The sequence below is a fragment of the Ursus americanus genome, chromosome 12 (genome assembly GCF_024610735.1).
Source record: "Ursus americanus isolate L20-20 chromosome 12, mUrsAme1.1.p, whole genome shotgun sequence".
Classification (NCBI taxonomy): Eukaryota; Metazoa; Chordata; class Mammalia; order Carnivora; family Ursidae; genus Ursus; species Ursus americanus.
The window spans coordinates 66,966,069-66,989,013 of NC_142138.1; the positions used below are offsets into that span (position 1 = coordinate 66,966,069).

Below are 22,945 nucleotides of genomic sequence, written 5' to 3' on the forward strand. Positions count from 1 at the left end.
AAGTCTGGTGGTTTATTCTGAGTTCTTATTGAAGGCTTTTTTAATGTCTTCCTGTTTAGGAGTATGGGCTCTGTCCTAGAGATGAGGTTCATAAATTTAAGACTGTTACTGGCCTTAACCTCTCTCAAGGGCAAGCCAGTGAAATTTAGCATTTTTGTAACTGGGAAATGCCCTGGTCTGGGGGACTCCAAGTGATTGCTGGGGCTGTTTTGGCGTCTGCCTGCCACTCAAGCCAAGACGGGAATTCTTTATTATAAATGGAAGTTGACACCTGGATTCCTCCTACTCAGAGCTCCAGTTTACCCCCCACCCCCGTTTGTGTGCATTCTAAGTTCTATACCCAAGGGTGGGGTGACAATTTTATATTGTTGATAAGACAGGGTACTAATTGAAGTCAGTGAAATGCCCAGCCCTAATTCTGCAGACAGTACTCCCTGACACTGTACTCTTGCTCAAAGAAGCTAGGTCTTTTGTCCTGAAGTTTGTGAACCCTCCACACCCCCAAAATAGGGACTGCAGTCCACCTGAACCTGGAGAATTTGGTGATGGTAATCTACTCTTCTCAGGTGCCCACTTCTTGAAAAAGCCCATCTTCTCTTATTTTAAAAACCTTGGTTAACCAGCTGCATTCACGTGGTATTTGGTATTTGCCGGACTCTTTTCTCAAGTGACTGCTTTGTGTCCTCTCTTGATTTCTTTTCTAAAAAAGGGCAAATCGTCCAGCAGTGCTAAACCCACCACCCACCCCCGACACTGCGAGTAGGAGAAACACTTGTCCTCTTCTCTAGATACTCCCAATCGTGGAGGGAGAAGTTGAATGTACCCTCCCAAAATCCGCCCTACCACCTCTGGTTTATCAATCCTGTCTCCCCGCCCGCCGCTGCAGCCCCAGGGCCTTTTTTTTTTTTTTTTTAAGATTTTTTATTTATTTATGTGACGAAGAGACAGCCAGCGAGAGAGGGAACACAGCAGGGGAGTGGGAGAGGAAGAAGCAGGCTCCCAGCGGAGGAGCCCGATGTGGGACTAGATCCCAAAACGCCAGGATCACGCCCTGAGCCGAAGGCAGACGCTTAACGACTGCGCCCCCCAGGCGCCCCCCCCCCCCCAGGGCCTTTTAATCCCGCCCGGGACTGGGTAGGAAGAAGAGGTGGAGCTGCAGGCGGGAGGGAGGCGGCGCGCAGCGGTACCTAGTGGCGCAGCCAGACTGCTCCATCCAGAGTACGTGGCACTTCCCGCAGAGAGAGGGGAGGGCATTCAACTTTCTCCTCCCCACGCAGATCCTCGGGTCATCTCGTTAGGCCGGGAGGGAGGATCCACGAGGGAACTGGTGCGTTTGTTGGGTGAAATCTTAGTAGAGGAAAGCAGTCTGGCAGTGGCCAGCGCGCGTCCTGCTGTCCACCGGTACCCACAGGCAGCCAGGTCTTGGTTCCACGCGAGGAGCGGCAATCCGATTTGGGGCGAGGGGACGCACTCGCCACCGCGCATGCGCAGAGCGGGGAGCGGCCTCCCGGACTACAGCTCCCAGAGGAACCCGCCGCTGGCCGCAGGCGCCGAGACGCTGGCGCCATCTTGAAATCTGATCCTTGATCTCCGAGTCTTTGCGTCAGCAGCAGGGTGCTGCTGGTGTACCGCAAACGAAGCCTGCTAAAAGGGAGGACGTTGGGGACGCGGCGGCTGGCGGGAGAGACAGCTGGTGGAGACATGGCAGGTTGCGAGCGTGGCCTGCGCTGCTGTCTCTCAGCATCCCCTTAAGGCGTTTCTACGCCCGCCCCCTTCCCGAGGGGCGGGGCTGCCCACTCTGGTACCCAGAGCCAGCGCGCGGGTGGCGGAGGTGCGCCCCTGCAGAGTGGGGATCCCACCGGCGTGTGCCATGCCGGCCGGAGGACACCGAGGCGGGAGACGGAGCGCGACCAATCGCCGGTGATTGAACACCAAGCAGCAGCCGCCTCAGGGAAGCTCGTCAATCACTAGGAGAGAAGATGAAGGAGATTTGCAGGATCTGTGCCCGGGAGCTGTGTGGAAACCAGCGGCGCTGGATCTTCCACACGGCATCTAAGCTCAACCTCCAGGTTCTGCTTTCGCATGTCCTGGGCAAGGATGTCGCCCGCGATGGCAAAGCCGAATTTGCTTGTAGCAAGTGTGCTTTCATGCTTGATCGGATCTATAGATTCGACACCGTTATTGCCCGGATCGAAGCTCTTTCAATTGAGCGTTTGCAAAAGCTGCTGCTGGAGAAGGACCGCCTCAAGTTCTGCATTGCTAGCATGTATCGTAAGAATAACGATGACTCTGGCACGGAAACCAGGGCGGGGAATGGGACGGTTGACATTTCCGGCTTACCCGATGTAAGATACTCTGCACTGCTCCAGGAAGACTTTGCCTATTCAGGGTTTGAGTGTTGGGTAGAAAATGAGGATCAGATTCAGGAGCTACACAGCTGCCATGCTTCGGAAGGTGCTGGAAACCGACCCAGGAGATGCCGTGGTTGTGCAGCCTTGCGGGTTGCTGATTCTGACTATGAAGCCATTTGTAAGGTGCCTCGAAAGGTGGCCAGAAGTATCTCGTGTGGTCCTTCTACTAGGTGGTCGACCAGTATTTGCACTGAAGAACCGGCATTGTCTGAGCTTGGGCCACCGGATTTACCAAGTACAAAGGTACCCCCAGATGGAGAAAGCATGGAGGAAGGGACACCGGGATCCTCTGTGGAATCTTTGGATGCAAGTGTCCAGGCTAGTCCTCCACAGCAAAAGGATGAGGAAACAGAGAGAAGTGCAAAGGAACTTGTAAAGTGTGACTGTTGTTCAGATGAACAGGCTCCACAGCATATGTGTAACCACAAGCTGGAGCTAGCTCTTAACATGATTAAAGGTCTTGATTATAAGCCTATCCAGAGCCCCCGGGGGAGCAAGCTTCCTATTCCAGTGAAATCCAGCCCACCTGGAGCCAGGCCTGGCCATATCATGACAGATGGAGTTAGTTCCGGTTTCCTTAACCGGTCTTTGAAACCCCTTTACAAGACACCTGTGAGTTATGCTTTGGAGCTTTCAGACCTCCAGGAGCTGTGGGATGATCTCTGTGAAGATTATTTGCCACTTCGGGTCCAGGTATACAAAATGGCTACATAGGGCCTTTCTGATTATAGTTAGCTGGCCTCAGGCTTCACATGATTTCGTCGAGGTGAAGGTTAATATTCTACACTTGAGAGAACTAATCAGCCCATTTTTTTTGCACCTTGTGTCTCATTTTAGTAAACGTGGTTCACACTCAAATAATTGGCTTTTCATAGTTCTCCTTGTAACATTCATTATCTATTGGCCTTCCTGTTAATTATCAAAATCACAGAATTTTTAGGCAAGAAGAGATTTTTAATTGACTTTTACCCTATAAAAAACATTTAATCTTATATCTGGCACTAGAACTCTTTCCTCTTACCTCTGTTTCTGTCCCCCACCTCCTTTTTTTGCTTTGTTTTCATTTTTAGATTTAGAGATGTTTTCTCCCATTCCATGAGGGAGTTCTCTAGTTAGTTCTCCCTAGAGCATCAAGTGTTCGTCCCACAAAGGTACGTCTCCAGCCGATTAGGGCATAGGGTAAAGGTTTGGGGAAAACCTATTAACCCATCAAAGTATTGTACTATCTGGGCAATATTTATAATAAATAAGTCAGTTGAGGACTAACGATGAAAAAGAAACTGGGAATTCAAGTGTCGTCATTTAAAACACATAGCAAAAGCTGTTCACAGCCAGTTTGCCTACGGGGCTCTATTAAGAGGATGTTTGACATTAAGACAGGTTTCCTCTATTATTGGGTGATAGGAGTTTCATCCGTTGTAGTCTGGAATTTCTTAGTGACTATAAGATGGCAGTTGATCTTAATGTGAGCTATTCATTTCTGCCCAGTTGATTTCATATTAACCTTTTAAATTCAGCTATATACAGGTGCTATTTTGTTTTTGAGCAACAATGAATGCTAAGTTCAGTTAACTTTGTGAAACATCTGGCTTGTTCTACTTGGTACAGATCATTTAGTGATACCATTACAAAGGTGGACAATCTAGAAGGCATTTTTGGAAAGCCTGCTACCAGTTAACATCATCCCAGAAATTTAGAGCTTGATAATAAATGATATTATTGTCATTTGAAATTTTTGAAAAATTGTTCTAATATATATAAAATTTGCATCGCAGTAAGAACTTAGAAGAAAAATGGGAGAAATATTTTTAAATTTACATAAAACTGTCAGAAACATATATGAAGTGTTATGAAAAAGGATAAAAAAAACTTGTATAAAATGATTAGAATGCCTAATGCTCCGTATTTCTTTTCTTTTGCTTCCTTTTCTTCCAGTGGAGCTTCACAGTTGAATTTGAGTTTTACAGTATTTCTGCAACCAGACATAGATGTCACAAATTAAACATGGTGTTTTCGTATTAGGATCTACAAATAGTCTGGATAGGGTAGATGGCAGATAAGCCCTTCCCCCCCTCGAGTATGGCCAGTGTTGTAAAAAAGTAAAGAAAATTAGGAAATTACAGGCAAAACAAGAGGTTTTTTTTCCTTCACATTTAATTAAAAATACTATCATTTGGTGCCTAGATTCAACAAATTTTGGGATTGGGAAGGATTTTAAAGATGTCTCATGCAGGCTTTCAATTTAGAGATGAGGAAAGCTCCAGATTAAGTAACTAAGGAAGAGCCAAAGATTCTTAACCATTCTCAGCCAAAACCTTTTAATTCTGTATATGAAATCACGTTTCCTGATGTTCATTGAATTAAATAATACTTATTTTAAATAAAGAACCTTCTTTCTGTAACGTAAGGATTCCAAGGAGATTCTTTAGGGATTCAGTTGAAGAAAATTGTCATCCTAATGAGCACATTTAAACTATAGTAACTGTACCTTTAGGTCGAGTCCCTTTGCTTCATTAAATTTGGACATTGGAAAAAAATAGACCTTTAAAACTGTAGTTTGTGATCTTTCTGCTGTCAGAAAAGATCTGACATTCTTGGCTTACATTCTTTTCACTGATTGTAGAGTAATAAAACATTGAGAAGAAGGAGAAAACATTCAGCTTAAAGAATAATGCATTTAATTGCTACGCCATTTTCTCCAAAAATTAAGGATGTGGGGGGAAATAGATTAAATTGGGCTCAGGGTGTATGTATATAAAATCTGTGTTTGGGGCCCCTGATCTGTTGTTTAAGTATGGTTGACTTTTTTAAGCTCCTTAAGGCTTGTGCTTTATGTCCAAACCCGAGCTAACTGGGACAAAGGCAGACTGTTTTTTTCTGTCCCTCTGAACAAATGTGGAAAGAGTAGAAATAAGTGCAAATTAGTTTTGGTACTTCTGTTTTTAGCTTGTAGAAAGAAAAAACCATGAAAGAAAAAATTTTTCCTTTAGTTAAATTCTACTACAAATACAAAGAAAAGCTCCCATCCTAAAGAGCAAGATTGTTCTGTAAGGTCGTTTTGATTCCTTTGTTTAATCCTCCACATACCCATTCTGTGCACTATTAAATATCATCATCAGAGTTCCTTCTGATTGCTTTTTTTCTTTCTCTTCTTTCTTAAAGAAAAATAGCAACAGTGTAGTATTCCTGCTTACTAATTTTCTGCCATTATGCTAATTGACTTATTTGCCTTCCACAGAATTTATGCTTGAAAACCCAAGGTAGTTTAAATATCTAAAGAAAGATATTGAAACTTTATTCTAGCTGGTAATTTACTTCTTTAGTGTGTGGCCCTGAACTAGAAAAGCGATGATAGGAGAGGTGTGGTCGTTTAGTAAACATCAATTCAGCTCTGGTTCATGTGCAATTTCCTTTTCTATCTAAATTCACAGATCTTTGCTCTAAGCCTTGCAACACTAGGGTCTGCCCCTGTGTGGCTATGGAAAATTTATCCCTCTCACAGTTTAGCTACATAATCTAGATTAGGCCCTTTAGAAGGTGTAGGCATTAGATGCTCCTCAAAGATTAGGCCTTTTATGCTAGTTCATAGCTCTTTTGTTTATTGTATTAGCCATATTGTTATTGTATTAGCCATAGGATAGAAAACTGCAGCAGTTCCAGATCTAAGACTTGCTATTGTGAGGACTAGGAAGTGCCAAGAAAAATGCTGTTAACACAGAAGATCTAAATAACTGCCTTTTTAGCCTAAAGGTCTTATGTTAGGCAACATCAGGCCTGGAAGCAATTCTCTTTTTTGATGCTGGAAAGCTTTTGTCCTAAATGAGTCAAGGACAGTTTAATTTAAAATTACACTAGTATTGTAACATGATTTTAGTAACCTATAGTCTGGAAATTAGCACTGATTCAGCCAAATTGAGTATTAGTGATTTCAGGTTTTATAAAATCGTTTTAGGAATGATTGGTTTATGTACTTGATATTTCTCAAGAATTCATTCTGAGCTATTAACTCAGGGGACTTTGCTGAGTGGTCTTTTGGCAGACCGTTATCTGAAAGGACATTTTTCTGAGATGTTCAGTAATAACATGTTATAAATAAAGACAAAAACAAACATCTTCCAGACTTTAGGTCAGTACGTTACATTTACAGAATTAGAGATTTCCTATGATTATTAATGCCGAGATGGGTTCAGATTAAATCAGATTCATCATGTACTATTCTGTGGCATTCTTTGGCTTTAAAGTTGCTGTTGAAATGTCTTTGTTAAATATCTATCTATCTGGTCTTATTTATAAAGAGCCACCGAAGGATTAGAGAGCATTGGACTGAACATTTAGGAGACAGGCCTGTTTTTATTTGTTTGTTCTTGTTCTTGTTCCCTTATTAAACAGAAACTTTTGGTCCCTACAATATTCCAGGCATTATGGTAGGCAGTGGGCTTATAGAGATTGAAAGATATATTCCCAGCTTTAGTGCATCTGGTTTAACTGGACCCTTTCCCTCATTTTTTTCTCTGTAGCTTCGGACATTCCTTATCTTCTCTAAGTCTCTGCCTTTCTGTCTTCGTTTCTTCCAATGTACGATAGGATTACACCAGATGGTTAGTTTATAAAGTTTCCTTCACAGCTCTGAGATTCTTTGATTTAAAGTGAATAAATAGGACCACCTTCCCCGCCATTTTAAACTTGCAGCTATTTTCTTGAATTCTGCTTGTTATGGCTTAAATTTGAAGAATATTTATAATAGATATCACTGGAAAGGTGTTTTACACTGAGGAACTGAGAAGCCGAGTTTCACAGAGAATGTTTTATCATTAAATAAATGATAAAATTATTTCTTCATCAGTTAGAATTGTTGTGAATATCTGTTTACACAGTTATCTCTCCCATGGTGTGACATAATTCACAGTGCTTCAGGCAAGGCTCCCTGTTAACACCCACAACAACAAATATCTCAATTTTTCTAGGAGTCATCCTTGCTTCTTTTCTCTTTCTTCCTCTCTGGCCCTCCAGACCTGTTGACTCTCCTTTCGAAACATATCCAAATAGATCTATTTCTCCCCTCCTCCATTCCTACCATTATAATCCCAGCCACTATTCTCACCTACACTACTGAAGCGGGCTCCTGTGTGGTCTCCGTGCTCCTAGTAGTGCTCCCCAGTCCAATCACCACAGCTATAGTGACCTTTTTAAAAATATAAATACCATTGCATTACTTTTCTTTTAAAAACACTGCAATCCGTTCTCATTTCAGTGAGAATGAACTCCAGCTTCATTAACCCTGGTGTAGAAGCTCTGTATGACTTGGCCCCTGGCTTCCTCTCCTGTGCTCAGTACGCCTTAGCCCTGTGCTAGCCCTCAAGGTAGCCACTAGCCTTATGTGGCTGTTGAGCACTTGAAATGTGGCTAGTCTGAACTGAGATATGCTGTGTGTATAAAGTACACTCGGAATTTCAGAGACTGAGTATGAAGGAAAGTAAAATACCTTGTTGATAATTTTTATATTGAATACCTGTCTATGATAATTCTTTGGATATAATATAGTGGCTCAGATAAAATATTTTCTGAAATTGAGTTCACCTATTTAGTTTTCACTTTAGTCAATGAAGTTACTACAAAATCTAAATTACATACATGGCTCACATTATATTTCTATCGGAAAGTGCTACCCTAACCACGTAGACCTTTCTGTCCCCGGCTCATAGCCACTGTAAGCCTTTTTCATTAGCTGTTCCTTCTGCTTCGGTTCTACAGGATTGGCTTTCTGTCCTGCAGGTCTCCATTTAACCAGTTTAAAGTAACTGGTCAGCCACCTTGGAGTAACTTTACCACTCTGTAATGCTTTTCTGTTTTACAGCATAGGGCGTGTTACTATCTGGTATTTTGTGTATTTCCTTGTTCCTTTATTATATAGCTCCTAACTCCCAACTCCCACAGTGCTTTGCATATTATACTTAACAGATGTTTTAAAAAATCGATAAATAGCATTGGAAGAATAAAAGTTTTTTTCTGAACTCTTAATACTTTCAGTCAGTTGCTGTCAGGAAGGGATTTAAGGTAAGCTCTAACCCCACTGCCTAGAAGGTGGTAGTCAATTTGAAAGTGAGGGAAAGGGAAAATGAACAGCAGTTGCCTTTTTCTCTTCCTAATGGATTTATATTTTTCCTAATTGGAGTAGGGGATGGATAGGAAGGGTCAGGGAGAAAGGAGATGGATTTTAGTGCCACAGTGAATTCCTACAGTTTTATTTTAGTACCATTAGCTCATAATAAACATTAGGTCCAGTTTGGTAAGTTTATCTTAGCCTGATTTATTGTTACATTATATAAACAATATGTGGTTTTTTTTCCTCCTAAATCTTTTTGGTGAATTGATATTCCTGTAAAACAAACCTCCTTCCCAGACCATTAAAGATTTCAAAATTTATTTTTAATTTTTTTGTTAAACTTTTTATTTTGAAATCAATTCTAATTTATGGAGAAGTCGTGAGAGAAATACAAAGAACTCCCAGATTCACAAATTGCTAACATTTATCCAGATTCACCAGTTACTAATATTTTGCTACATTTGCTGTTTCACTCCCACTGTCTATATAGACACAGTATTTTCTTTGTTCCTAAATCATCTAAGAATTAGTTGCAGATATTATGACTCTTTATACTAAATAAGCATATATTTCATAAAGACAAGAACATCTCTTACATAACGACAACATAATTACCAAATTTAGGAAATTTAGTATTGATAAAATATTATAATACATAGTCAATATTCAGAATCTGCCCATTTTTCCAATATTGTGGATGGGCATTGTTGAAATGTACCTTTTCTAGCTCTTAGGGATGATAGAGGTTTGATTATGGAATTCCCTGATTAGAAATAGGATAAAGTGCATATTTGGTCATCATGTAGTATTTGGTGAGTTCCCAGGGAAAGATAGGGAGGGAGCTAGGGAATATTGAGAGGGTGGAAGTAAATCAGTACTCTTAATAAGGAACAGGACTGTCTTTAGGAATTCGTACTGATAATTCGTGTGACAATTTTGGTTTTCTAAGTCTCTGCCAAAAGATGCCAGAGACATTTGAAGATAAAATTTATTGTTGGCTACATTTAGCTCAACATGCTTGTCTTGCTGCTTCTTCCTAGCCCATGACTGAAGAGTTACTCAAACAACAAAAGCTGAATTCAGATGAGACCATTATAACTCAGCAGTCTGTATCTGATTCCCACTTGGCAGAACTCCAGGAAAAAATCCAGCAAACAGAGGCCACCAACAAGGTATGATCAGTCCAGGTCCTTGGAGATCACAGGGCTTCCTGAGGACGTGACTGGCTCTAGCTGAGGCTCTTAACCTCTCTGAGTAGGACTTGGGAGATGGATACTGTGTATTCCTGTTGGTCTGAGGAATATTTTTGATTAAAAGTATAGTTCTTTCCTTTATCTCTCATCAAGATTTTAGCCTGCTGTGCACAGATAAGAATTTCTGGTGTCTTTTAGATCTGTAATTAAAACTTGAATGTAGTCTTTAACTGTATAAGGCACCAAGACAGGAAGTTTATACTTTTGATTTTAGCTTAACTTCTTACCCCTTTAGAGCCCAAGAAGTCTAACATTTGCTTAGAAGAAAATTTTATCAATGCCCACAGTTTGAATGCTGAGCTTCTGGCCTGGTGTATCCTTGTACTGTTCCGTCCTGTCCTAGATAGCAGAGCTCCTTGGTCTTTGTGTAAAGGATCCACATTGAGGGGCACCTGGCTGACTCAGTTGGTTAAGCTTCTGACTCTTGATTTCAGCTCAGGTCATGATCTCAGGGTCGTGAGATCGAGCCCCACAGTGGGCTCTGCGCTAGGCAGTATCCTGCTTAAGATTCTCCCTGCCCCTACTCCCCCCATTCTGCACACATGCACGTGCTCTCTCTCTCTCTCAAAAAAAAAAAAAAAAAAAAGAGAATCCACAGTGACCCACAGTGACTCATGTGGACAAGTGCCCAGTACAGCTGCCCATTACAGAGAAAGCACAGTACATAAGAATTAAAGCAATTGAATATTGAAGGAAGTATTTCATATTTCCTGCTACTTTGAATGTAATCTCATGTAAAATCTTAATGAATGATTTAGGGCTTTAATGGTTACTACATGTGGGGGAAAATTAACAAGGTAATATTCTCTAGAAAATCCTTTAAACCTAGATTTGAGGAAGGACTTTCTGGCTGCATTTGAAGTTAAAAGAAATTGACCTAACAAACATTTTTTCTTTGCCAAATTCAGATTCTTCAAGAGAAACTGAATGAAATGAGCTGTGAACTAAAGTCTGCTCAGGAGTCATCTCAGAAGCAGGATGGTACAATTCAAAGCCTCAAGGAAACTCTGAAGAGCAGGGAAAATGAGGTAAATGTTTGGCAGTCAGAGACCTGTGAGGAAATGATTCGTTCCATTAAAGTAGACACGCATTCCGTATTTTGTAGAAATAGATCGTCAGACTAACAGATGTTAGTCTAGAGAAACTGTAGTGTAATATAAATTGGTATTTCTAAAATGTGTACAGATGAGATCATGGAATTTATTTTCAGTTTACTAATGTGTTCAGTACTCCCTGTCTCATTTCAGACCGAGGAGTTGTACCAGGTGATTGAAGGTCAAAATGACACAATGGCAAAGCTTCGAGAAATGCTGCACCAAAGCCAGCTGGGACAACTTCATGTATGTGAGGGTCACTTAGGGCAGGAGGCGAGACTCCAGTTGAGGAAGTGCCATTTTCGGTCACAGTTCTGATTTTGTTGGTCTTCTCAGCTGCTTGGCGCTTGTCCTCCTTGTGATTATGATTTTTACTCTTTTTCCAGAACTCAGAGGGTACTTCCCCAGCTCAGCAACAGGTGGCTCTGCTTGATCTTCAGAGTGCTTTGTTCTACAGCCAGCTTGAAATACAGAAACTCCAGAGGGCAGTGCGTCAAAAAGAACGGCAACTGGCTGATGCCAAACGATGTGTGCAGTTTGTAGAGGCTGCAGCCCAAGAAAGAGAACAGCAGAAAGAGGCATCTTGGAGACATAACCAGGTAAATCAGCAGTCGTTCTGTGGTCAGAGATGCTGACTTTGCCCTGATAATAACTTTTTATCAGGACAGTTTGTGTTGAATCCTTGAGCCACTTGCTTAATCTAAGTAATTCTGTTTGACATTTATTGCCCTCATACCATGTGCGAGAGACTGGGCTGTGTTCTGGAAATACAAGAGTCAATATCACAAGCTCTTTCCTATTATTTGTAGTTGAGTATGAGACAGTCACATAAACAGAATTTTAGTGTAAATACCGAAATGAGGTATGTTTGGGTCCTGTAGGAATATACAGGAGGGGCTGAGGAAGGGAAGCAGGGAAAGCTTCATGAAGGAGGAGCTATCTGGGGTTATTCTTGAAGGGTGGGTAAAGGTTAGCAAGACAGAATAGTGGGGAACAACCACCAAGGGCAAAGGAATGGCATGCACAATTAGCCACATCTTTTTTAAAAAAATAAAACAATTCTTAAGTGGTTCCTTTATCTTATTAGGTTAGAGCATATGCTATCCATTTTTTTTAAGATGTAAAAGGATGATAGGAATATTCTATCCTTGAGCTTATCCATGGTTACAGTGGAACAGAGTTCTGCTTAGTAGTTATATAGATCTATGATTTTTAAACTAGAGAGTAAGTATTGAACTATGTAATATGAAATTTACATCTTCTTGCCATTCACCATTCCCACAATTTCCCATATCCTATTTGATTCGTGTATATTGTTTCTAGAGTAACTGTAAGAATGGCACTTTTCTGCTACTTTGTATTTTATTCCGTATGCCTTGAAAATTTTAAGGCCTCCCTATCTAGTAACGATGTGAAAATTTTAGATTGTTTGCAAAAGGGAATCTGTTTAATTCAGGAATTACGAAAAGCCTTGCAGCAGCTCCAAGGAGAATTGCAGAGTAAGAGCCAACAGCTTCGTACCCTGGAGACTGAAAAATACAATGAGATTAGAACCCATGAGCAACACATTCAGCACCTAAATCACAGTCTGAGTCACAAAGAGCAACTGCTTCAGGTGAGTCTATGTAATGATTTTAACTGAAACTGGGCTCACAGAGCTCTGAAAGTTCTGTTCATGTAATCTCAGATTAGTCCACCTGTGTTGAGTACCCGTTACATGTAGAACATTAAGAGATGGGAACCAGGAGGATTCAAAATAAGTAGAAAGTACAATTCATGAACCGCAATGCTAACCAGCAAGTGTAGGAAATAATAAATAGAGACCTGAAAGACTTAAGCAATAAATATTCAGCAAGTAGTTACGAAACACCTCTGTGAACCCGATAGTATGCTGGGTGCTGGGAAGACAGATAAGATATGACCACTGTTCTCAAGTCTAGTAAGTGAAGACATCTGTATAGAAATTTCCAGTTACTTATGTGATAAAATGAACGTCGGAGGTAAAAATGGAACACTGAAGACTGTGACTGGTCTCCTGCCCTAAGCTTGTCGCATTGAATCCCTTACATTCTGATGAGCATACAGTTTTTTCATAGTGTGCATGTATTGTGCATACATTTTCTCTCTGATAGAAATACTGCCTCCCCCCCCCACCTGCTCTTCACTTGGGAAACTCCCAGTCCTTTAAGACTCTGAGCAAATGTAACCTCTTTTGTGAGCTCTTTACTGACACCTTCAGGCAGATTTAGACAGTGCATCCTGTGTTCCCCTAGTAGCTAGCTAGCAGACCTACACACCCGTATATGCATAATGTGTATATGCATACTCATATGTATACACACACACACACATACACACGTGTGCAATAGTTAATGATTTGTGTATATGTCTGTTATCTCTGCTGATCTGTGTTTTCCTTGAGCGTGATCACATTTTGTTTTATATCCTGAATAACACATTGTTTGGCGAAGTGGAGGAATTCAATGCATATTGCATAAATGAATAAAGGGAAATATTTTTTGGTCTCATTAGGAATTTCGGGAGCTCCTGCAGTATCGAGATAAGTCAGACAAAACCCTTGAAGCAGATGAAATGTTGCTTGAGAAACTTCGGCAGCGAATACAGGACCGAGACGTTGCTCTAGAGGTATGCACCTTAATTTTATTTACGGCACTGTGGATTACTGTCTGCACATAGGTACTTAGAAATATGTGTCTACTTAATTTGCTGCCTTTTGGAGTTAGTCTTCCCTTCCTTTCTATTTTTATTGAGTAAGCGTGATCACAATAGTGAATCCTAAGGAGCTTTAGGATCCTTGCTTTCCTTGCAGCGGGCTATAGATGAAAAGTTCTCCACTCTGGAAGAGAAAGAAAAAGAACTGCGTCAACTTCATCTCGCCGTGCGAGAGCGAGATCATGACTTAGAGAGATTGCGTGGTATTCTCTCCTCTAATGAAGCTACCATGCAGGTAAGAGCACAGTCTGCCATGACTTGATATCCCTTGTCCCACTTGGATGCTAAGCCTGAAGCATCAGCCCTTTCCCTCATTTTCTGAAAACCAAGGTATTTGCTTTATAGGACAAAAAATACGACAACAGCAAACGTAGTTATCCGTCATTATAGATGAGGAAGTGAGAAGAGCTAGTACTTCTGCTGTGGACTTTATAGTGAATATGGATTTCTAGACCTACTTTCTGATTTGTTTCTAATCTTTGTCAATATCTATATACTTTTACAGAAGCATTGTCAGGGTACAGCTGTTACACTGTTGTTTTCTCATTAATATTATATGCATATCCCTGTATAGTCACAGAACACTTGATTATTAATATTTACTGTGGATTATTTTTGGATATGTATTTTAGAGCTTTTATATTTAACCATCTGCCACTTCTTAAAGAAGTCCTTCACTTCCTCTGTGGCATAGCCTGCCTCCTCAAAAATACTGCATTTATAATATATTTATTTTTTTAAACAAATTAGATGAGAGTTTCTAAAACCAAAGAAAAGAGTAGTATGGCATTGTTAGATTAGATACTAAGTTTTCTACTTTTGCAAAAAATTGATACTTTATGAGATGATTTGAAGGCGGATCAAGTTTCTTGTTCATCCTGCAGAGTGTGGGGTGGTCCTTTGACTTACAGTTGCTTTCTTTGTTACTGTAGAGTATGGAGAGTCTCCTGAGGGCCAAAGGCCTGGAAGTAGAGCAGTTATCTGCCACCTGTCAAAACCTCCAATGGCTGAAAGAAGAAAGGGAAACCAAATTTAGCCATTGGCAGAAGGAACAAGAAAGTATCATTCAGCAGTTACAGACATCCCTGCATGACAGGAACAAAGAAGTGGAGGCAAGACTTTAGTTAATTAAAGGCAATTTGTTCAGTGATTACATTATCTCAGTCTTGGATTGGGACTCCTTAGGTCTGGGGTGCCAGTGACCCACGTCTTAAATTCCATCCTGTGCCAGGGCGAGTCATTGGCTTTTACTGGGACTTTTTTCCCTCCACCTCTAAACTCAAGGTGACAATTATCTTTCTCAAATAGGTCATGTGAAAATTAATGAGAACTAAAACATGCACCTATAATATGATGGCTAACTTTTATTACTGATGGTGCTCACGCTTGTTAGGCACTGTTATAATTGCTTGAAGAATGCTAACTCATTGAATCCTGACAAGGATTCTATGAGGTATATGTTATTATCCTTCATTGACAGACAAGGAACAGACTTCTGAAATGAAATAACTTGTGCAGAGTAACATAGTTAATAAGTGACAGAGCAAGTAAGCCGCCCAGGCACTGGGGTTCCACAGTTTTAACCACCAGCTACAACCTGTCAGGAGAAAAGTAGGAACTTCATCACCATGCTCATAAATATAGTGCTCATTATTCTTTTTCAGCTTATCATTTTGTGCTTCCGCTATACAAGTTATACTGGGGAGAAAATAAATACATGGATTGTGTATCCATTTATCTTCATCTAATATTAATTATTATGTACCCTGAGCAAATAGGGAAAGGGCCTACCTCAGAAAACAATATGTGAGTTGCCATTATAAGTATTTTTCTGTATTGTTAGTGTTCTTTTGTTGAGCATGTAGTCTTCTTTTTTTCTTTTTTTTGGTGAAAATCTTGTATATTGTTCATGGCTCAAACTTGTTTTGAGGTACATTCTATTTATACTTTGGATGAGCCTTTCATCTCTATTTTTAAAAAACATCCATTTATTTTAGAGTATGCACGTGAGCAGGGGGAGGGGCAGAGGGAGACTCCCAGGCGGACTCCATACAGCATGGAGCCTCGATCTCACTACCTGAGCCAAAATCAAGAGCTATCAAGAGCCAGAGGCCCCTAGCCCTTCAGCTGTATGGAAAGTTGGAGGGATGAACTTGTTACTTTACCAAAGTTAAATGAAGCAGATTCAAGTTAAGTAACTGGTATTTCCCATACCAAAACCCAACTTCCCAGTGCTGGGTGCTGGAGGCAAGAACTCCAACAGGGAAGGGGTGCCTGGGTGGCTCAGGTCATGATTGATTGAGCCCCCATCCGGCTCCCTGCTCAGTGGGGAGTCTGCTTCTCCCTCACCTGCCACTCATTCTTTCTCAAACAAAATCTTAAAAAAACAAACTCCAACAGGTAAGTGTCTCAGGTCAGGAAGGGGACAGAGCCTACCTGGAGAGCAGAGGGCCTGGAAGTTTCCACAGCCTGATTCTACGCATTCACTTAGCTCCCCTAGAAAACAGGAACAATTACAATATTGTACAAGGTCTCCTACTCGTGTTTTCCTAAGCATCTCAGAGTAAATTACTAGCCTGAATACAGAGTATTTAATTTGGGGTCAGACAGCAAATCAGGGTTGTGGAGCACTCCCGTCTGAAGAATCTAGGAAACCAAACTCCATTTGAAACATTCCTTGTGATCCCCAACAGGAGCCCAAATGCATAACTTAGACAAAACAAGAAGCCCACGGAAAGAAACCATGGTGTAGACAGAAGCAACTTCAGAGCATAGGTTAAGCAGAGCATGTAGTCTTCTGTGTGCCAGGCCTGTGCTTGATCTGGGGAAACAAAAGTGAATAAAACATGATAGCTGTTCTCCAGACTCTCATAGCTCTTTCTTCTATAACAGATTCTTATAAGCTCCTTGATATGTAGTAGGGGGGATTCTTTCCTCCAGAACTTACAGTGTCCCTTCTGTTTTAGGATCTAAGTGCCACGTTGCTCTGTAAACTCGGACCGGGGCAGAGTGAGGTAGCAGAGGAGCTGTGCCAGCGTCTGCAGCGAAAGGAAAGGATGCTGCAGGAACTGCTGAGTGATCGAAACAAACAAGCAGTGGAACATGAAGTAGAGATTCAAGGCCTGCTTCGGTCTATGAGCACCAGGGAGCAGGAGAGCCAAGTAAGGACTGATGCACAGAGAGTGTCGCTGCATTTATAGTCTGAATAGGGAGCATTTGAACATTGTGGCGTGTGTGTGTGTGTGTGTGTGTGTGTGTGTGATTTTACAGTCCGTTGTGTTAGGGTTTCTTCCTTCAGTCTGTTACCTAGCCTATACTTTTACCTCCGTCCTCAGGAGCATGCAATATTTTTAGAGCCTCTGCATTGAGAAGGGTGCCTAAACAATACAAGTACTCATTAACTTCATTCTGTACATTTTCTTTCCTTAATCTGATAACTTTGACAGAAGGGAGTACAGGGTTCTAGAGTGTTTTGATTTTGATTCTAAATCCTCAAGACTTGAGAGGTATTTTCTATTTTTTAGCCAAGGTATGAGAAAACTTACACTTGACATATTTTTTCTTAATTCTTATAAAATCTGAATCATCTTAAGAGGAAAAAAGATGGTGTTTTTTTTTCAAAGGCTGTAATTACAATAAATAATCTTATAGTAACATGGAATATATTAATCTTAAAATACTGGTACACAGGTATTACAAAAGCCAATTTTTTTTTTTTAAGATTTTTATCTACTTTTTCGAGAGAGAGAGAACGCGTATGAGCAGTGGGGAAGGGCAGAGGGAAAGGGAGAAGCAGACTCCCTGCTGAGCAGGGACCCCCCCCCCCCCGATGTGGGGCTCGATCCTAGGACCCTGGGACCATGACCTGAGCCGAAGGCAGCTGCTTAACTGACTGAGCCATCCAGGTGCCCGTCAAAATCATTCTTAATTTATCTTCATTCCCAGGTATCTTTCTACTCAAGGCTAGAGATATGTGCTGTATTTCAGAGGCCAGATGCTCAGAATCCCCCCAGCCAGTTTCAGGAGGACTAGATTCTTCTCATTTGCCTTTTTTATTTGACCATAATATTCTCTAATGCTTCCTTTATATTATGGGATGGTTATTGTTGTCTCTTCTAGTCCTCAGGCCCACTGAAGTGAATATACATTTCCTTAGAAACATGCTGCCATGAGCTGCAGAAATTGCTTCTAGAGTAGACCTAACAAAATCACTGTGAATTATTTAAGTCTTTGGCAGAAGGCTAATAAAAGTCTTTGTTTGAGTGTTCATTTTAACCCCTTTGTAACTTGAAGGAGCTAGTTTATTTCACCTCCAGAAAGAAATATTATACACTGCTGATAGTAAAAGAGTAGAAGCTAGCAGATGACTGAAATTACAAAAGTTTGATTTATTAACTCAAGAAAAAGAGTAATGGTTGTATTCTTCTAGATCTGCTTTTTTAGATTCCCAGGCTTACTCCTAGGGGACAGAAATTAGGAGGTATAGATAGCACTCAAGAATTTGCATTTCTTAAAAGCTCTCAGGTGATGGTGATGCTGCCGGTTCATGAGCCACACTTCGAGGACCACTGCTACAAACAACACTGCTAGAAGAAGAATGCCAAGCCAGATAGATCATATATACATATACATAAGAGATCGTGTGTGTTATTTATTACGATTTTTACCCTAGCAACTTCTACAGATTTTTATTCAGGCAAATTAATAATGTACTGTTATCTCCAAGATGGTTGTGTCCAAATCCCTAAAGGGCCCACATTTTACTTACTAAAAATGTAAGGTTATTCTTTTATTTCCCTTAGAAATTATGACAAGAGCTCAGCTTCTCATTAAAACAGTAGTAATTGTCCCCAGTTGATGCTGATACAGCTAATATAGTCCAGATTCATCATCTTTTCCCCCTAGTAATTTTAGTCTTAGTTTATTGTTTCTGGATTTTCGGATTAAATGCAGACTTTCTATGTGGTAATGGTCACAAATAATGTTCTAGATCTTTTCCTTATTGCGCTATATCGTCTGTCTTAGAAAACTGGGACTTGAAATTAAATAAATTGGGTTTGGTGGTTTTGAGGTTCAGATTCTCCTGATTGTATGTATGGTCTGATAAAAATGTTTGCGTGTAATTGACTCATTCGATAAATATGCATTGAATGCCTACTATGTGCCCGACACTGTTCTGGGTGCTTGTGATTTATCCCTGAAGAAATATCATAGAAACTGCCCTTAGGAAACTTACACCCAGTTGACAGACAATGGACATACATCAGATAACGGTAAGTGCATTGTAAAAACTTAGCAGGACAAGGAGAACTGGGAGTAGAGAAAAGACAGCTGTTTTAGATAGGAGATGCAGAGGAGGCCAATCTGATAAGGTATCAGTAGGCAAAGATATAAAGGGAGCAAACCAAATGAATATTTGGGTAAAGAAATCCAGGCCAAAGGCACATGTATCCCAGAGTAAAGGACATCTGCTATCCCACTTCAAACCAGAATCTTAATACCTTAGCCTGATAGAGTTCTGGCAGGGCCAATTTTGGATTGTTTCATCTGTAATAGATATGTTTATATTCAGTTTCTCCAGTGTTCTTCCTCTGAGAGACTCTTTTCAGCTGTTTTTCCCTGTAAACTGAAAGCAAGGAAACTATTTTTGGTGGGGGGGCCACTGGCTTTTCATAAACAGTTGACTTTTAACGAATGACTTCAGAACACAAATTTTGTTTTATAGAGTATCTTTCTAATGGTATGTGTGATTTCCTTACTAGGCCGCTGCAGAGAAGATGGTACAAGCCCTAATGGAAAGAAATTCAGAATTACAAGCCCTGCGCCAGTATTTAGGAGGGAAAGACTTCATGGTGTCCCAAGCACTCATCACTAACCAACCCACTGAAGTTACATCCAGCAGCCCCCACCTGGGAGAGCAGACTGATCAAGTAAGAATTGTGTAGATGTTCATGCCAACTGCCTTTTCTTTCTGTGTTTGAGGCATAAGTTTGATCATTTTAATACCAAATTGTGTGAGAACATTCCAGGGTCCTTGTCATTGTGATCATGGTTCCTGTACCTTTCTAAATCCCCTGACTCTTCCAATTTTTAGGGTTTGGTGCATATACCCTCCAAAGATGATAGCATTTCGTTGACTGCCAAAGGGGATACCAGTATACCCAGGTCCTCATTAGGTAAGTATCAAATTTAATTTCACTAAGGAATCTTCTGTCTTTCTTTCTGTAATTCTGCTAATAGGTTTGGCCAAGACTCTCTTTTCCTACTGGAAAAAAAATAAGCTTAGATTCCCCTTGAAAAGCTGAAGACATGTCTATGCTAGAAAGAACTACCCTTATTATGTTGAATTGAGACTGTTGTTCTGGGTACACAATTTGGCTCAGGGAGACTGCCTCCTGATTATACTTTCCAGATAGCTTTGCAGGGGTTCAGAAATGCGGGAGGTTATTGTTTCCAAACCTATACAACAGGACCATGGGGCTGACACCTTCTCCTGAGTATCTTTCAAGCGGGCCGAGGCTACTCATGGTAACTTGACATAACCTGCATTACAGTGTTGGGAGGGGGAGGCAGTATACATTAAGTTATTTGCCAAGATCACAGCCATCTAAGAGATGATTGAAGGCCTTGAACTCCCTAAAAACAAATGAATTCTGTGAAGAGTCAGAGCAAAACTTAAATGAGTGCTGGGCATTAGAGTCTCTGACTTGCACAGAGCAAAAGGTTGGGATCTAGGGTAGCTTCAAGGAAGAGATTTACCCAGTGAGTTGTAGAAATAGGGGCTCACCATTATTAATGAAGTGGTGATTATAATGCTATAAGAAAGGTTATGGACTTGGAGAATTAACTTATGATTTTTTTGATGATATTAAGAATGAAAGGGGCACCTGGGTGGCTCAGTTAAGCATCCCACTGTTGATTTCAGCTCCAGTCTTGATCTCAGGGTCATGAGTTCAAGCCCCGTGTTGGGCTCCATGCTGGGCTTTACATGGAGCTACTTTAAAAAAAAGAAAAAGAATGTAGAAAGTTTGTGTCTGTGTTATAATATAAGGTGTTATGGAATTCCATAGGTAAGTCATGCGAGTAGTTATTTTTTCATAGGAAAACTTTGTCAAAGAGTAAAGAATACTGGATTTGTTTAATTTACTCCCTCTTTACCTTTTTTCAAAAATTACTTTTCCACAATTTTTTATTTTGCAAATTTCAAACTTCTAGAAAAGTGGCAAAAATTGTGCAGTGAATACCCATATAGGCTTTTATTAAGATTCACCACCTATTAACATTTTGCCACATTTACACCATTTCTTCACACGCACATGCACAGATGGAATGTTTTTTCTAAGCCATTTAAAAATTACTTAGATATCATGACACTTCATTTCTAAATGCTTCATTATGTATTCCCTATAAGCAATGGCATTTTCCTACATAGCTACAGTGTAATTATCATGTTCATGAAATTTAACCTTGGAATAGTCCTGGTACCTAATGTGCAGTTTATATCCAGAGTTCCTGTGTCTCAGGAACCTTCCAGATGGTTGGGTCTCCCCCTCCAGAACCATGCATCCATTTAGTTGTCATGTCGTGTTAGTCTCTTTTAGTCTGGAAAAGTTTTCTAGCCTTTTTTGTTTTTTTTGACATTGGCATTTTTGAAAACTCTGGGCCAGCGAATGGCCCTCGATCTGGCTCTGATTGTTTCTTCATGGTTCGATTGAAGTTAAACATTTTTGGCAAGAATACTTACAAGGGTGAGGTCTTTCTCAGTGCACCACGTCAGGAGCACATGATAGCAGTTTGTATTTTCCTTAGTTAAGGTTGTATCTGCCAGACCTCTCCATTGTGAAGGCTCATTCCTCCCCTTGTGTGGGTGACCTGCCGCCCAACACCCTGAGACGTTGACTGTCTCCCTACAGCCACTCACCCAGGGGTTCTAGCATCCTTTCAGCCTTTCCCGAAGCAGCTGTGAGGTTGGTAGTTTAAAAAAGTGATTTCTATTTTTAAAATTTCTTCCTTGTTTATTAGCACGTGTTCTTTCACAAAGAGCTGCCCTTTCCCTATTATCCCCCACTCCATTTTTTTATATCAGTGTGTTGTAATTACACATTGTAATGTATTCTTTTTTTTAAAAAAAATAATTTTTTTGCATTTCTGTTTTTGTCATTATTCCATTTGATGCCCAAGTTACCCCCAATCTGGCCAATTGGAGCCCCTCCAAGCTGTTCCTCTGTCCTTTGAATATGTCGCCATCAGTTTTTCAGCACTTCCACACTTGCTGGCACAGTAAGATGTTCTGTGATTACCTTTCCCTTTCCCTGCCTCAGCCCTGGAACTGCCCGTTCTTTCAAGGAGCTCTGGTTCCCTGAAGTGGGTAATGACATTTAGGTAGGTACTAGTAATCTGGGCATGAGATGGGTTCATAGCCACACGTATGTCATTTGCTTCTAGGCCCTTTTAGGTGAACAGAGCTAAGGGGGGGGGGTAATGTGTGTGTGTACTTTATACTCATTTCTCTAATTCTAATTTAATACCACAAGTTCTTTCTTTCCCTTATTTTCTATTTGTATCTGCCTTTTTTTGACCTTGAGAACCTGGTTACCTCTAACATGAATATATGAACCCATTCACACAATATACAAAAGTAGTTTAGAATTGCTACATGAATACCACTATCAACAGTAAGTCATTTATAAATAACGTTAAAGATTTTTTATTTTTTTTTTTAATCCTTAGACTATTTCCCACTGAGGGTATAGAGTTAGAACAGTGAGTACAAGAAATCATTTCGATTAATTTTTTTATTTTCTGGGTGCTTATATTATCTATTTATTATATAGGTTCATTTATTTATGTTAATATTCAGTTTTAGGCTTTTTCTCTTTCTTTTTTTTTTTTTTTTAAGATTTTATTTATTTATTTGACAGAGATAGAGACAGCCAGTGAGAGAGGGAACACAAGCAGGGGGAGTGGGACAGAAAGAAGCAGGCTCATAGCAGAGGAGCCTGATGTGCGGCTGGATCCCACAACGCCGGGATCACGCCCTGAGCGGAAGGCAGACGCTTAACCGCTGTGCCACCCAGGCGCCCCTAGGCTTTTTCTTCCCCATTATTATTGAACTAACTTTACACATTAAAAATAAAACATTAACATGGTTCAAAACTCAAATATATAAAGTATGTTCAGAAGACCCATCAACTTCTCTAGTATTTTTCTCTGGTTTTCATCCCTCCCTTGAGGGCAACCAATTGCATTTCTGGGTTATCCTTCCTATGTTTCTTTTAGCAAAGTCAGGGAGCAATCCTGTGTCTAAATGTGATGTGTATGTGTGTGGTCTTACTTCCCCCTCTCCTAATA

General features: G+C 40.6%; 1 protein-coding gene across 18 annotated transcripts in view; it reads left to right on the forward strand.

Annotated features, from left to right (window-relative positions):
* PDE4DIP (phosphodiesterase 4D interacting protein) overlaps positions 1-22,945 on the forward strand; it is a 166,874-nt gene that overhangs the window by 85,808 nt on the left and 58,121 nt on the right. For 6 of the 18 annotated variants that reach the window (XM_087866222.1, XM_087866217.1, XM_087866218.1 and 3 more), the window contains 11 exons: positions 9,555-9,686; positions 10,676-10,795; positions 11,015-11,107; positions 11,248-11,460; positions 12,318-12,476; positions 13,394-13,507; positions 13,692-13,829; positions 14,527-14,706; positions 16,561-16,755; positions 19,357-19,524; positions 19,689-19,770. In XM_087866222.1, coding sequence (XP_087722348.1) covers positions 9,555-9,686; positions 10,676-10,795; positions 11,015-11,107; positions 11,248-11,460; positions 12,318-12,476; positions 13,394-13,507; positions 13,692-13,829; positions 14,527-14,706; positions 16,561-16,755; positions 19,357-19,524; positions 19,689-19,770 — 1,594 coding nt within the window. Of the gene's footprint in view, positions 1-1,687; positions 3,105-9,554; positions 9,687-10,675; positions 10,796-11,014; positions 11,108-11,247; positions 11,461-12,317; positions 12,477-13,393; positions 13,508-13,691; positions 13,830-14,526; positions 14,707-16,560; positions 16,756-19,356; positions 19,525-19,688; positions 19,771-22,945 lie in introns of those variants that run through there. The other 12 variants (XM_087866213.1, XM_087866215.1, XR_015726397.1 and 9 more) reach the window with 10 other exon arrangements.